This window comes from Fistularia commersonii, chromosome 10 (genome assembly GCF_037954325.1).
Source record: "Fistularia commersonii isolate RoL2024-O1a breed Wild chromosome 10, RoL_Fcom_v1.0, whole genome shotgun sequence".
Classification (NCBI taxonomy): domain Eukaryota; kingdom Metazoa; phylum Chordata; class Actinopteri; order Syngnathiformes; family Fistulariidae; genus Fistularia; species Fistularia commersonii.
Genome location: NC_141293.1, coordinates 16,025,257 through 16,041,007, shown reverse-complemented (window position 1 = coordinate 16,041,007; position 15,751 = coordinate 16,025,257). Strand labels below are relative to the sequence as shown.

Below are 15,751 nucleotides of genomic sequence, written 5' to 3'. Positions count from 1 at the left end.
ATCGATGGGTCCTGGGTGAATCCTGCCTCTCGTCCAGTTGGGACAGGCGTCAGTCGCCACGAATGAATGAAATGATTCTAAAACAAAATGTACGACGTATTGCATCGAAGATGGATAACGGTCTCCTATTAATGTTTTTATTATGAAAATATGCAAAGAGGGGCAACTTGCAGGTCATTTTTCTTAAGTGCAAAATGAGTCATCAGTGAAATGAACTTGCCAGAGGATTGTGTTAAATCCAACAGAAGAGAGGAGTTAGTGCTAAAACAGGGGCATAATTTACCTATCGATTTAAAAGAAGGGCATAATTTACCAATCGATTCTCGCTGATATTAGAATGATTAGATTTCCATCATTTTGGGGTTTGTTCCTGCGGTTTCCTTTCAGGCTTTGGAATCCAATTGCTTGATCTTGATGTGGATGCCGTTGAGGGAACGGAGCACCAGGCGGGGAATAATCTTTGGTTTCCTGCTGGGGTCTTCCAACAGCTGGTACCTTTTCAGTGTCAGGGCCACCGCAACCTTCATCTCGTTCATTGCGAAGTTCTGGCCGATGCAGTTTCTTGAGAGGAGATGAAAAAATAAATGCAGGACTGTGTGTGTGTGTGTGTGTATGTGTGTGTGTGTGATTATATGAGAAGGAGTGTTTTCAGTTCTCATCAGCAGCAAGACAAGCTAATGGTGTTCCCTGAATGTTAACAAAGAGCTTATAACGTTCTTATTAACATTATTATTTTGTCAATAACAAATGACAACCATGTTGTTGTTATTTTAGATTATAGGAAACTTAACTGTTTATATGCCAACTAACACTAATCAAACTTGAGTTTCTTATAACTGTCCTTTGTTTTGTTTTGTTTAATTGACTCGCTTGATATAAATATGTTTTATCATGTTTACTTCCTGTGTTATCAAAGATTAGAAAACAAACATTATTGTTGATGAATTATCTGTTAACTGTGCACTGTCAGTTTTATTTAGCATTTTTGGCATTTAGAATTAATCCTAAATTATGCACTTACTATTACATTTACAGCCTCTGTGAGACACTTCATGAAGTAAAAACTTAATTACTGGTGAAACAGATAAAACAAAAATATGAGATGTTAATAGATTTTTCTTATGCAAAGACTTCACCATAAGCATTATAACTATGCTTTAATAATACACATCAATGTATAATAATGTCAATAAAAATGGTGTAAGGCCTTCATACAATTCTATCACCTTTATCTTATCTATCTTTATTATGATATTTTAGACTTGTTTGACCTTTGCAGTACTCAAGGCCCGGACGCCGGCTAGACTAAATTATTTTTTTGTGACATCGAAAAAAAAAAAGCAACAAAAAAAAACACGCAAACAAAGAAAGCTGAATAATCTCTAAATTGTTTGGTAATCTCCAAACTTTTAAAGCACTAATATCAAATAATATATTTCTGAGCTGATTCTATCCTTGGCAACTGAGCTATTTTACACCACCCCTCCGAAAAAAATAGTGTTTTTTAATGCATTGGTGGGAACCACTTGTAAGTTACACATTTCACTAGAGAGCAGCCATTAACTGAGCCGCTCCCTGACTAGATGGCGGCGGTCAAGATGGCGTGAGGAGAAGACAAACCTCGGGCCGGCGGAGAAGGGCACAAATGCATGAGGTGACCTCTTGGAGACGTTTTCGGGCAGGAAACGAAGCGGGTCAAAAATCTGTGGACGAAACAAGATGGGAGCATTTCAGAAAAAAAAACAAGCTCATTCATACAAATTTACAAAATGTTTAAATAAGCCTGCCTGAAATGCTGTATTCCCGCATGTGTCACCAAAGATAGGCTTAATTTGAAATATTAAAATCTATTATGTGAACACAATTCACTTAAATAAAAGTAGTTGTAAAAATACACTTGAAAATATGAAATACAACGCTTATTATAACAATTTCTTTATATTTTGCTTGAACATTTTAATTCATGATTTGTTCTTGTGGCCATGTGACACTACATCCCAAACATCTTTTGCGGTAGCATTTTAGCCACGGTGCTCAGTAAAAGAACTTCAAACTGTATAAACGTGTAATCAATCATCAACTAGGCTCTTTTCTATTACGTGACAAAGGAAAACGCAAAAAGCTGGAGGTGACAGGTGGGACGGTGGGGTTATAAAATGCATTCACATACCTCAGGGTTTTCCCAGACGGTAGCATTTCTGTGTAGTCCATATATGCTCACTCCGACATGAAACCCTGAGGGACAAAAGGTACCATTTTTTTCTCAAAGCTCGAGTTACAAATCTGGTTTATTGTTCAGGTAAATGTTAAAATACCTCCTAAAAGCTGGGATTTCAAGTTATCTGGAATCAGTTGAACCTCAGTGAATGTAAAAAAAAGTTTATATAACTCTCTCTGAATACAAAAAAAAAAAGATATTCTCACATGCAAACAAGAGGTTTGTTTTCCCGTATCAGCATTTAATTTTATTTTTGGCGCAACTGTCCCACAGGTTGACCCTCAGTCACATCAATAAAGTAAAGTAATAACGTATTTCAGCTTCGGATTCCTGAGATAGCAGCATTCTGGCTCTGCATGACATCCAGGATCTGCTGCGGATCTACCTGTTGTCTCAACGCCCCACTTATAACACTTGTGCAGGAAAAGTAGGAAAGTAAAGCCTGCCACCGCCGAGGTTTAACAACATGGTGACAGGTGGAAAGCCTTATTAGAAATCAAACTCAACAGAATTAAATTATCTTGTAATGAACTCAAGGGTTTGTATCCAATCACAACCACTGACCTGCAGGCAACGTCCTTCCGTCGAAAAAGGTCATCGGTTTGGTGATTTTTCTGGATATGCCTGGCACTGGTGGGTAAAGGCGGAGGGATTCTTTTATGCACATTGTAGTGTAAGGAATTTTACCAAGGTCGTCCCTGGAAAAGAAAAGTGTCACCGTTAATGATCGCCAATGGAGAGCAAGGAGCAAAGACTCGGGACGGAACAGGCTCAAACCAGCAACCGGAGTTTATACAGATGCAGCAGAGTGCTCTTTTTCCAAAACAACAATCCAAGCGTTCTTGGTCTCACTGCTAGCTGCTCCCAGTTTGTTTTAAAAAAGTGATTAAAAAGGGGGCCCTCTGGTGTTTTTTAACCCTCATATTATGTTAAGGGCCAATTTGACCCATTTCACCCATTGACTCAATGGGTCAAATAGACCCTTAACATAATATGAGGGTTAAAAACCGAGATCGAGACCAATTCTCCAGCCCTAAACTGAACTTCCAAACTTAGGGTTTTTTGGAAAAAAAATTGTAATCTGCCTCTCAACGCTCTCTGAAGGCATCCATGGAAGTGTTTCCATTTCAATATCAACAAAAAAAAAAAAGGTTTGCAGATCGCTTGATCGCTTGGGGGGGGGCTTGTATCAGACAAAAGATCGCCTTGTAATTACGGCATAATTAAGCATATATAAACAGTACTGAAAAATGTCTGTAAACACGTCATTAAATATGTTTCACATATACACACATAGAAATACATGCACATGGATATAAATGTGAAATACCCCCGATTACGAGTTAATTTGGGCTTGACTGTAAATTCACACACATTTATATTTTTATATTAACATCCTGTTAAGGATATATAGGGAGGGGTTCAGCATCTTCAACAAGGACGCTTCGGCATGCAGGAGCTGCCAGTCGAACCGCCAATGAATGATATGCAAACTCTGTGTTTAGTTGTGTCTAGGGGGGGTTTCAGGGAGCGTTTTGGCCTCGGCGGCTCGGTCCTGTCTCGCCGTGAATCTTTGGTGTGAGGATTTCCTTGGCGGTCGTACCACTCCAGCGTGTCCTTCCCGTCCAAGACGTGCATGATCTCGTCCCTGCACATCTTCTGGTGCTCCGGGTGGCAGGCCAGGCAGTAGAGGATGAAAGAGATGCCGCTGGCCGTGGTGTCGTGGCCCTCGAACATGAAGGTGTCGACCTCTGCCCGGATATCTTCGTCGGAAAGACCCTGCTGCATCTCATCCTTGTGGAGTGGGAAAAAAAACAAACTCTTCTTCATCGAAGTCAAAAAGTCAACTTTATTGTCTATACCGCCATGTGTTCACACATATGGAGCATTGAAATAGCTTTATTCTAAGACCCACGGTGCAAAAATACAAAAAATTATAAGTAATTGTCACAGAGAACAATGACAGGCTATGCTAAGGTGGATATTGTAGAATTGTAAAAAAAGTGGTAGCAGTATGAAAGTGATATCTTATTATACAGCTAAGTAGAGAAAGCGTCAGACGGGTTTCTGGTTTAAATATATCATCTTGAATAATAAATGAATCGTGGTCATTATGAGGTCATTGTGGTTTCATAGCGTCACGTAAGTGATTTTTTTACATTTGCGTCCTTCCCTTAACCCTCTTCATTTGTACAGCACTTACAAGCTCTATAAATAAATCATCATCATAATTATTACTATTATTTTTGTTATTATTATCCTGATCATCATCATCACAATAACTCATATTATTATTATTATTATATAATCATGAGCCTAATGATAACACTATTACAACTATGAACAATTATCATCATTGTAATTATTATCATTGGCATAATAACAATAATAACAAAAAATGATTACTATGTAATATAATAATAATATAATGGATTATTATATCATAATAGTCCTACTACTAGGACTATATAATTGTTATTACTTACAACCCTCGTCCCCTTCAACAATACTATGCTCTATGTGTGTGTGTGTGTGTGTGTGTGTGTGTGTGTGTGTGTGTGTGTGTGTGGGTGTGGTGTGCCTAAGACTCATGTTATGCTTTTGGGCTCACAAATGCAGCGTCAAAACAAATGCGCACTTTCTGAAATTTGTCAATATCACATAATTTTATGTCTTGACGAGATAAATGCGTTTACATTTTTACTTAAACATTTAGATTTATTCCAGGGTAGAGACTCTCTGGGTAAATATATTCATGTTATTCTGCATTCCCACAACAGGAATTTACAATACACACACGATGAGGTGGGCCTGATGTCCTGGGAGATCTGACAGCATAATATCGGTTTTTGAAAGCGGGTCAGGTTCGTCGAACGTACCCTGGCTAAGAGAAGGATGTCCAGGAAATCCAGGTGTCTCTTGCTCTGCAGGCGATCCAGTGTATCCTCTTCCTTCAGCGCTTCTTTCCTCTTCCTGATGACTTTCTCTTGAGGTGACAACGAGGGCTGGCGTAAAGCGCTTACAACTAAATCTTGTCGATTCGACGTATCGCGTCGCCTTACCTGTGTGACTGTGAGTGACCTTAGACGCCTTCCTGTGCCTGTACCCGTGTGGGCTCAGGTAGAAGATGAGGGAGTTGTGGTACGGAAAGGTCCTGAAGCGCAGGTTGATCAGATTGCTGAGCTCGTACACCGCTCTGATGTAAGTGTTTGTTCCCCTGGAATGACGGTTATTACACATCTGTTACACGGTCAACAAAAATGTGTGTGTGTGTGTGTGTGTGTATGTGAGGCTGACCTCTGAGTCTGGCAGTTGCTGTCATAGCTGAATGCACACTTCAAAATGGTGTCCAATGTCATCAGGCTCACGTGCTCAAACAGCTCAAAGGGCCCGTCGTCGTTTTCGTAGATTTGCCATTTGTCCTGAAGACAGCGGGCGATCAGCTTTTCTTTTTCAAGCTTCGACGTGCAAGTCTGCCAGCAACAAATACTGGAGCTGACTTGTTTATGAGACAGCTGCTTCTCACAAATATCAGTATGTTTCCCAAATTTGTAAACTTCTGCAGATCGATATTTTGAACGATTTTTTTTCTTACAGGGGATCTTTAGCTTTTCAACCGAGGAGGGACGACCTTATACTCTCATTTACCAGCATCACTTTCACCGACTCCGACATCAGCTTTACATATGGCTTCAGAACATCATAATGGAAGCCTGGCGTCAGGAGCCTCCGGTGCCTGAACCATTTCTGACCATCTGACACCAGTAAACCCTCACCTGCAGACAGAAGCAGAGGACAGGTGTGCAACTCCATAATAACACGCTGAGGGGCGCGGTACTCTGGCGTCTTACCGATCCAAGATTGGATAAACCTGTATGCAATGTCATCTTTTGGCTCTGTGGGATAACAAGTTCAAGTTTAAAAAAGGTTTAATAACAGGGAAACCAGTGAACGCTGGTCACCGAGTTTGTTACTGTGTTATAACGATGCACTAGTAGCGAAATAACTCATGTTACCTGTCGACGTCAGAATTGTTTTAACATAGGCTGGGTGGTGGATGTTGAGGAAACACAGGGAGGGACCGAACCACAGAGGGAAGGCGTACGGGTACTGCTGTCCGAATTTCACCATCTTGTCCAGGTCCGTCCCATCTTGTTTGAACTGAAAAATGGAGTGGGACGGGGAAGCCTCGGTTTGCAGCTCTTGCAGCCCCTCTGCTGGTTTGTTTTGAAACGGAAGCGGGTGGTGGTGTTGATGGGGTGTGTGTGTATGTGTGCGTGAGGTACAGGTGTCAAACTCTGGCCCGCGGACCACTTTTGGCCCGCAGTGTAATTATTTTTGACCCGCAAAGCCATGCTAAATAATATGTGCCAGCCTGCCGGTATTATAGCCTACAGCGCATGATTTACCACAAATCCCAGAATGCTCTGCTGGTGTTTTGGCACGAAAATCGCGACAGGACGCATAAACGTCTTCTCCACTGTTGACAGTAATCCTAGCAACATTATGCTGGTACTGGTAACGTACTACCCTTCCGAAAAATAGCAAAAAGATGATCAGAGTAGATCAGTGTGTAGCAAACTGAACTTTCTTGACGCACTATCATTATTATGATTATTATTATTATTTCATTTTTACATTTAATATCAGCCTGTGGTAAAAGGTTAAAATTTAACTCAGAACGTTGCAAATAAAAAAGAAGCACATTTTTATGTAATTTTTTATCAAAATAATTTGAATTTCAATTTTAATATTAAGTTGTATATTGCCTAGCATTACGCTTTGCTTGTTCCGTATACAGTTTTAAAGCACAACTTGTTCGGGTGAAAGGGGTCACTGTTACATCTGGAGGAAGATATTTTTTTAAATATATATCAATGTTGGCCCACGACTTTGTCCCTGTTTGGAATTTTGTCCCACTGTGTATTTGAGTTTGACACCCTTGGTGTAAGGGAACTGATTTATGTGTGTGTGTTTGTGTGTGTGTAAGTGACCCACATTAAAACAAAGTAAAGTTTTTGGAACGTGAAAGAGCATAATAACAATAACAAATCCAAAATGTTATAGGTGCAAGTGCAACTTTATCGGCTAGAAGCAACGCGACTTGCCTGCAAGACGTGTCCGAAAAGCCAGTGTGACCGCGGTCCGGGGAAGGACTCGGTATGACGCAGGTCATCCCTCTTTTTTCTGATCAGGAGCGTCAATTTGTAAAAACAAGCGATCAGGACGATTAACGCAAACGCGTGATGCAACGGGACGCCCGGGTTCAGATCGCGAAGAACTTCGGTCAACATCATCCACGGGGAGGCGTGACGAGAGCAGATCGGACGGTGACCACCGGTGGGTGAAATAAACTCGAGTGTCGGTGACGTGAAGCGAACGGAAGGCGGTGGAGTGATGCCTTCACGGACTCCCGGAAATATCAGATTCCCCTCCCCGCGACACACACAATAAGTGACTAATTTACTTAAAAGTAATATTGAATAACCGTCATAATATTCGTCTCACATTTAACTCTTACATTCCCGAATCAGATGTTTTCAAAAGCACATTTTGAACAATATGTAGTTTTTTGGTTTATTTTTCTTCTGAACGAATTCGTTAAATTCAAACAATCAACAATTTCCTTATTGGTGTTTTTTGTTCCATTTTGAGGATGTTTACAACTATAATGACACCGTATTTAAGTGTTTTTCAGTGTCTTTTATGTGGCCATATATATATATGTGTGTGTGTGTGTGTGTGTGTGTGTGTGTGTGTATATATATATATATCTCATGAGGGATCGCGATCGTCATTTCTTGTTTGGTGAGTAATCACTACTATGACCATAAAAGTTACTCTTAGTTATGCCAACAAATTAAAACTAATTTGAATTAGAAATAGGTTCGTTGGGGTGAAGAAATTTCAGCACAAAATATTAAAGCAATTTGAAATATCGGAATCAGATTGTGTTAATCATATGCAAAAACTTCTTGTTTTTTAAAAATAATTTTCCCCCTGAAGCTATGTATTCAGATTGTATTAATCATATGCAAAAGCTTATTGTTTTTCATTTCCCTCCAAGCTTTATATTATATTATATTATATTATATTATATTATATTATATTATATTATATTATATTATATTATATTATATTATATTATATTATACTATATTAATTAGCCCAATAATAGCCTAATAGCTAATTTCCCTCTTCTATTGATAAGATTGGGTATATTTACATTGTAGCAGTAATAAGTTACAGCAGCATTTCTCCATGGAAATACATAACCGATAATTACTGGATAATAGGCCTATGAGCTTCTTCTTCTCCTTTTGGCTTCTCCCCTCAGGGCTCACCACAGCGAATCAACCTTCTCCATCCAACACTATTCTCTGAATCCTCCTCTCTCACACCAACTAACTTTATATCCTGTTTCTCTACGTCCATAAATCTTCTCTTTGGTCTTCCTCTAGACCTCCTGTCTGGCAGCTCCAATTCCAGCATCCGTCTACCAAAGACAACCTGAGCATCTTCATCTCTGCGACCTCTAGCTCTGCCTCCTGTCTTTTTGTCATTGTAACTGTTTCTGGTCCACACAGCATCGCTGGTCTCATCACTGTCTTGTACACCTTGAACTTCTCTGTTACCCCTACGGCACACCGCACCACTGTCCCGCAGCAAGCATACATGTCCTGCACCAGTCCAACGTACTTCTCCGCCACTCCAGATTTCCTCATCCAATACTAGAGCTCCTCTCTTGGCACGCTGTCATATGCTTTTTCTAGGTCCACAAAGACACAATGCACCTTCTCCGGCCTTCTCTGTACTTCTTTATTACCATTCTTAAAGCAAACACTGCATCGGTAGTACTTTTTCTAGGCACGAAGCTATACTGCTGTTCACAAATACTGACTTCTGCTCTCAGTCTAGTTTCCACTTTGAATAAAAATATGTAAACATGTCTTTATTTATCTTAAGAATTGAAGTTATCATAATGATGCTTAATCCGCGTATTAATACATTATGGTAAAATAAATTTTGGGGCTTGAATGGCATGATATAGGTTATTTTCCCTCTTTGTCCAGTAGATGTCACCACTGAGCCCACAAGTTACAAAACACTGAAAACATCAGAAGAAGAGCGAGTGACGTTTTCAATCTCTTTCGCCAATTGAGTCGCACGAGTATTTTTTTTCGTTTGTTTTTTTTCTTCCCAATTTGTGTTATTGATAATGAAAAATCAAGGCGAAATACTGACACTTTGCAATTTTTCAGTGGAGGTAGAAAAGCTTAGCATCGAATTATCTATTTAGCTAGCTGAGGATGCTAGTTGGTATTAGCTGTGTTGCTAGTAGCCATGCTTTGAATCGAACAGACGAGCCCAGCCGTCGGGATTTTCAATTGTAACCAGGATATCAGGAGAAAATCACAACTTTCTTAAAGTGAGGGACTCCTTTATTACCATTGTTTTTTTTTTCTTTCACTTATTCCGGGTAACACATCAGTTTACGGTAACGACAACTGGGAGCGAGTTGGACATAGGCGCTAGTGCCCGACTTTGTTTTGCTAACACCAACGAACTTCCGATCGAAAAGGTACAAGATAAAGAGATGAGTGAGGTTAAAGTGCAAAAGTGATTGTCCTCTGGCTTTATGTCTGTTTGTATTTTTTGCACTCCTGCAGCTGCCGGAGTAAAACCGACGAGAGATGGAGGCTCCACCTGTGACAGTGATGCCCGTTACCGGCGGGACCATCAACATGATGGAGTATTTGCTGCAAGGTGAGCCTCAGATATTATGACAGAAGAAAAGGGAAAACGTATTTTTGTCATAGACTGTTGTCTTTCTACACTAAAATTCAAACAAAGAATACCAAGTGAAACGTTACAAAGACTCAAGCTGGCTTAAGAAATGTAACATTGTCCTTGAAATGTAACACTCTTCTATATGTTGTTACATGACATATTTTTCTCCCTGTGCTAAATGCATTTGGTGTTTTATTTGTTTGTAAATGTAATATACCGGTGCCCAGATCAATGCTTGCACATTTATACATAAACAGTAACATATGGATGAAAAAAAGAAGTCGGTGCATAACTGCTGATAGATATTATGAAACTGATAAACACAAATAACAGTTGTTGGTTAAGCATGACAATGAAGTAGAGCAAGAAGCTCATCCCCAGTATGAATTTCAGTAGTATGATGTTCAAAGGTAAAGAAGAGGGAAAAAATTGTGAAATTTCCTCCAGACTTTGCGCACAAGTGTCACATAACTTATTGAACTTGTGCTCATCATTCAGGCAGCGTGTTGGACCAGGCCCTCGAAAGCCTCCTGCATCGCCTCCGAGGTCTGTGCGACAACATGGAACCCGAGACCTTCACCGATCACGAACTGGTTTTCCTTCTAAAAGGCCAGCAGGGGAACCCGTTCATCTTGCGAGCACGGCGTTCCCTCTCTCACCCCACAACCCCGTGGCATCTGCGCTACCTGGGCCAGCCTGAGGTGGGAGACAAGAGTCGACACGCCTTGGTGCGTAACTGCGTAGATGTGGCCGCCTCACACAGCTTGCCCGACTTCCTGAACGAGATGGGTTTCCGCATGGACCACGAGTTTGTGTCCAATGGGCATATTTTTCGCAAAGGCGTCATGAAGGTCGTGGTGAGCAAGCTGTCGCGCATCCTCGTGCCCGGCAACACAGACAACACCGAGCGCCTGTCCCTGTCATACCTGGTGGAGCTGAGCGTTCTGGCTCCGGCGGGCCAGGACACCGTGTCAGAGGACATGCGTAACTTCGCTGAGCAGCTCAAACCGCTTGTTCACCTGGAGAAGATTGACCCCAGCAAACAGAGACACTGAGTTGCAGAGGGTGAAGGATTGAGTCACCTTTGACCTCTTGTCTGTTTAATTGCTGAGTAAGTTTTTTTTTTATGAAAATGAAATACAGTGCAGCTTTGACTTGAGAGTCAACTGTCTGGTCCAGTTTGTCTTCCTCCAAATTCATGTCGCTTTTGCCCTCCTCATCACACTAATGTTATGCCATATTTTTGATACAAGAATATAGTGCAGTCTCATTTCCAGGCAAATATTCACCCCTTGGCTTGCAAAAAATGTTTCAGATTTTTTGTAGACCACACAAAGCATCATTGCATATCATGAGACATGTTCTGTCACTGGGATCTCGCAAATCTCGGTTCCATATGCCTCTTGATTTCTCAACAATAGATAATTGGATTTAAATAAAATCCACTTCAGTAGCAATCCTAACAGAAAACATGGTTACATCGTAGCTTTACCATCCATGTGTTTGTGTGACGGGACAAATATTCTAAAGCTTCTTTGACTACGGTCATGGTTGAAAGGGACTATTTTCCTGTGTGGGTTATATTATTGTTAAACAAATAATCTTTATCTTTTTTTTATCTTCAAATTTTGGAACTGTGTTTGAGTATATACACTATCCTGTGCCCTTTAATGTCGCCTTGACATTGTGTAACTACATAGACTTCGCCAAGTCACCAGCAATTACGGTTTTATTTGTTAAAATGTTAATTTGAAAAATGAAAGGCTTTCACTTTTCTTCAAGAAGTTGGGGGTATTTATGGCTGAAAGCTTTTAACTGCTATTTTTAGTTTACATTTTTAGTCTAATGAAGTTTTGGCTTAAGTAAGTTGCGTTTGTAGTTCACGTCTGTCCACTAGGGGTCACGCTTGCTCTTCACGCCACTGTCGAGGTAAGTGGGAACCGCTGGATCTCCACTTCAGATATCTGGGGGGTAGGAGGAGGGTGGCTTTGGTTGCCATGGAAATAATTAGCTGTGAGATCTGCCCTCCCCCCCCACCCGCTCTAATTAGCTTTCTCAATTGCTTAATGATACATAGACCTGTGAAAGCCTTTCTTCCCCTCAACAAAAGCATTGATTTTCCCTCTCCTACCCTCTCGTTTCTACTGTTAACCCATTAGTGCCTCTTTCATGGGAACTTGAGCTGGGACCATTATGTATGAAAGCGCCCCCCCCCCCACCCCACCCCACCCCACACGCACATGTTCCTCTACCGTTTGCATACCGAGATCTCAAAGGGCCCGCGTACTCGCAATGTCAAAATTACGGCCGACAGAAGTAACCAATGCACATCCTGTCAGCTGTGATGATAACGTGACCCTGAAGACTCTGAGTGCCTCTAATAATATCCCTTCAGCGGGATGCATTTGCAGGGGCGCCTATGTAAAGTGACCACGCGCGTATCCGTGGGAAGAACTCCCGGGGCCGACGGCTGTCTCTCTGTGTTGACCCACCTGCACATCACAGTTGATGAGGACCGGCTCGCTGAGGTGGAAAGGTGAGGTGACATTGCTTCAAACATGCACGCGCTGCACCTTGAAAACATCCTCTGAACAACACAACTTGTCCGTTCACGCCTCTAAAGCCGATTGAGACTCTTGCATGACCGGAAAACTAATCAAATTGAATTTTTAAGGCCAAATTCAGCTTCTGATTGTTGTGTGACGGGACGCTAGAGGCTAAACTACTCTTGTGTTCTGCTGTGAGGCTCTTGTCGGGTCACACACACACACACAGCTGTTTGGAACACAGCCTGATCGATTTCGGTCAGCTGATCTCTATTGGCCAATAGCACAGATGGCTGTGCTGCCCGATATGAAACTTCACAGATCAATATTTGATACGCATGAGATCGGATGTGTTTGTGTGCATCTTCATCCGCGGCTGGATAACCGAGGTTGACGCTCGGTGCGCGGTAGATCGTGAGGCAGGTGACAGGATGTCGAAGGCAGCCATCGAGATTCAAACGTGGATGACAGCCGAGAGTGGTTGTTAGCACGCGATGTTGATTCGTAACAAAAATGTAACATCTCTCTTTAAAATCATTCATCCCAATTGTATCAAATTCGCAGTGGTGTCAGTTGAGCTCCGGGTTGAAAAAAAAAAAAAATGGATTCAAGGAATTGGAAGTAGAACATCTGACGAGCAGAATGTTCCCAAATCCGGTGTGTCATCGTGTTAAGTAACAGCCAACCCGATATTGGCCGAATAATCGAGATTATGAGTTTCGCCGTAACGGAGCGGTGCCCGCATGTCATGCTCCGAACAACCAGAGGGAGTAAAGCATGATGTTCCAGCTCTCAGTGAATTATGTATTACAGAGGCAGATGCCTCATTGCCCAAGGCTTTATGTGTCCAGCATGGATACTCTACAGTTTGCTGGCTTTCTTCCACTTAAACTTGTGTTTAGCACAGTGCTCTTTGGTGATGAGCTGGACTCCCACTGCACCTTCGCTCCACGTTGCCTGGAGAACAGAGGCAGAGCTGGGCTAATCAGTGTCTTGGCATCGGGCCTACTCGGTTATTGTGGATGCAGCCAAACCATCGATGTGCACAAGTGAGGGGGGGTTTAACTCATCGCCGGAGGCTGGTGTGAGATGCCACGCTCTTTATTCCACAAGATGGACTTCAGTTGCGCCCTCTTCCAACATGTACGCGTAGGTCACTTTATCGCTTCCCCCCCGATGGGTTTAGCATTAGCGTGTGAGCGTCAAAACCGATCACTTCTCATTGTGATGCTCCCTCACTAAGTGATGAAATACTGGTGCAGCATGTCGACACCGCCGCTATCATAGTTTTTTTTTTTTTTTTTTTTTTTTTCGACTGGAGCCACTGCAGCAGGGCTGGAGCTAACAAGAATTTTAATTATTGTCAGAACATTTTTAGCGGGGATGAGAACAGAGTCCCCGGGTGACGCCTTTAAACGGCTTCTTTTCTCTTAACCCGCGGTCCGGTGACACAGAAGGGGAGAAATATGTTTAGTCAGCATCGCAGGCTGACATTTAAAAGAACCCACACCGCGATCTGAGCCGTCCGCCACTCACGGAGGCCTCAGATAGTGTGTCTCATAATTGGGTGTATTGTGGTTTAACAAAATCCAAGTAGGTGCGCCGGGGGTCCACGGTAATTTTACTCTTTGGAGGACTATTTGTTTGTTCAGGGTTTTAACTGTTGAATACACTTAATGGACAAAACAGACAGTGTTAATTAATCTTCTTTTGGTAGACCTCAGAAATAGTGGGGGTTGGGTGTTATCTTCACATGCTTTTACTTTCCATCTCACAACACCCTCTGATTGAAACTCTCGCCACCGGTCGTCTTTGTCGCCCCTGAAAGAAATATTCAAATTTTTGTTGCCGCCGCCAACGCAGAGTTTTCTTTCTCTGGCGAGGGCAGGAAGTCTTCAAGTCGGCCATGTTTTGTCCGGAGGGGGCAGCTGGATCGGAGCCCTCTCCTTCCTCTGTCATTGGAGCCCATATGCTTGTTAGTGAACGCGGCTTGTTTGCTGAGAGGGGAGGGAAAACCAGGGGAGGTGTTTTCCCAGACCGGCATCAATCTCCCCCAGTAGAGGTCTCACAGAGCCCCCACCACCACCGCCGCCGCCACCTCCCTTGTCCTAATCTGCCCCCGGATGGATCTTGGGCCCTTAGGACAGCAGAAGAAGGGTTGAGGTGAAGGGGGGTGGGGGTGTTGCTGAAAATTTGTCTCTTCCTGTGTACGGATGAAATATCAGTGCACTTTTTTTTTTTTTTTTTTTTTTTTTCATGTGTGTGTGCAAATTGACAGGCACAAAGCTGTGCCTTGTTGTTGCCGTGGTGCTCTGCCTCGCTTGTGGCTGGCTGAGGTGATTACTGCTGTGCGGAACATGCTGTTCCAGGATCAGCCACACAGAGCCTGCAGCCAGCCACACTGCCTCTGGAATGTCTGGTATGGGGACAGTGTAGCAGTCAGCCCTGGAAGGGACTTCACACATATGAAGCTGTTTAACTCGCACTGTGTGGGTCTTCCTCCTCTGTTCGGCGACCGGCTCTCTGGCTCGCCTAATAATTACGTGACATCAAGTTTGAACAAGAGCAGTAGCACCTTGAGAGGCTGTCTCCGGTACTGGACCGACTCCTCGTACATATTGAAGTGATCCAGAAACACCCCCCTCGTCACGACCGCCAGCACCCCCGTCCTTCTCCTCCCAACCGCCCAAAAAAGACAATTATGAGTCACAGATGCCTGGTGTGACTATTAGCAACATATGTGATCATGCTGATGTTCAGTAGTAGGTCGTCCTGTGACACATCCTCCCACAATTTCTGACACGCACCAGAGTCTTGTGCAACTTCTAGCCGTACCTTGAGCCTGATTTGGCCCCGGTAGGGCGGCTCCCCTGTGATTGTTGAGCTTGTTTTGATCTTACTCACTCGGGTAGCTCCTGCGTCGCTGTGAAACAGGAAGGCCGGGCTAAGAGTCTGTTGAAGGGAGTGAAATGTACGTGTCAGTGCGGTTACAAGGCATCAATCAACCGCCACCGAATCCTTCCACTACCGGCGTTTGCGCCAACGTCGAACCTTCAGGGCACGACGATTACCCGTGGCAGGGTTCCCACGCGCCTCGGAAAACAATTTTCCAGTCAAAGAGATCACATGGAAGATGAGAGAATACCCAGAGATCCCCGGAAGACCTCGTGTTGCCCCGGAGAATCATTCAAAACTT

General features: G+C 42.8%; 2 protein-coding genes across 3 annotated transcripts; one reads left to right on the top strand and one right to left on the bottom strand.

Moving 5' to 3' along the window:
- Positions 1 to 99: 99 nt before the first annotated feature.
- cyp4t8 (cytochrome P450, family 4, subfamily T, polypeptide 8) lies at positions 100 to 7,562 on the bottom strand. The gene is made up of 12 exons (XM_086154048.1): positions 7,327 to 7,562; positions 6,235 to 6,379; positions 6,070 to 6,114; positions 5,867 to 5,994; positions 5,516 to 5,640; positions 5,281 to 5,435; positions 5,098 to 5,204; positions 3,822 to 4,012; positions 2,783 to 2,916; positions 2,171 to 2,235; positions 1,621 to 1,703; positions 100 to 561 (listed from the first exon to the last, which is right to left on the bottom strand). Exons 1-12 carry the CDS (start codon positions 7,513 to 7,515, stop codon positions 384 to 386), a joined length of 1,545 nt encoding a protein of 514 aa, XP_086010174.1. The 5' UTR covers positions 7,516 to 7,562; the 3' UTR covers positions 100 to 383.
- Positions 7,563 to 9,346: 1,784 nt separating this feature from the next.
- On the top strand, positions 9,347 to 11,175 carry med18 (mediator of RNA polymerase II transcription, subunit 18 homolog (yeast)). Of its 2 annotated transcripts, none has more exons than XM_086154462.1 (3): positions 9,347 to 9,647; positions 9,889 to 9,985; positions 10,508 to 11,175. In XM_086154462.1, exons 2-3 carry the CDS (start codon positions 9,913 to 9,915, stop codon positions 11,062 to 11,064), a joined length of 630 nt encoding a protein of 209 aa, XP_086010588.1. In that variant the 5' UTR covers positions 9,347 to 9,647; positions 9,889 to 9,912; the 3' UTR covers positions 11,065 to 11,175. The 2 variants fall into 2 exon arrangements, with proteins under 2 accessions (XP_086010588.1, XP_086010586.1); XM_086154460.1 differs by having other exon boundaries at positions 9,347 to 9,800.
- The last annotated feature ends 4,576 nt before the right edge of the window (positions 11,176 to 15,751 follow it).

Bases quoted from the DNA above. Each gene is read 5' to 3' on its own strand.
- cyp4t8 (XM_086154048.1), bottom strand. From the start codon at position 7,515: ATGATGTTGACCGAAGTTCTTCGCGATCTGAACCCGGGCGTCCCGTTG. The intron at 6,115-6,234 runs GTAACATGAGTT...GTTATCCCACAG, and splicing joins AACAATTCTGACGTCGACAG to AGCCAAAAGATGACATTGCA. The intron at 2,236-2,782 runs GTCAGTGGTTGT...TTTGTCCCTCAG, and splicing joins CGGAAGGACGTTGCCTGCAG to GGTTTCATGTCGGAGTGAGC.
- med18 (XM_086154462.1), top strand. From the start codon at position 9,913: ATGGAGGCTCCACCTGTGACAGTGATGCCCGTTACCGGCGGGACCATC. The intron at 9,986-10,507 runs GTGAGCCTCAGA...CTCATCATTCAG, and splicing joins GATGGAGTATTTGCTGCAAG to GCAGCGTGTTGGACCAGGCC.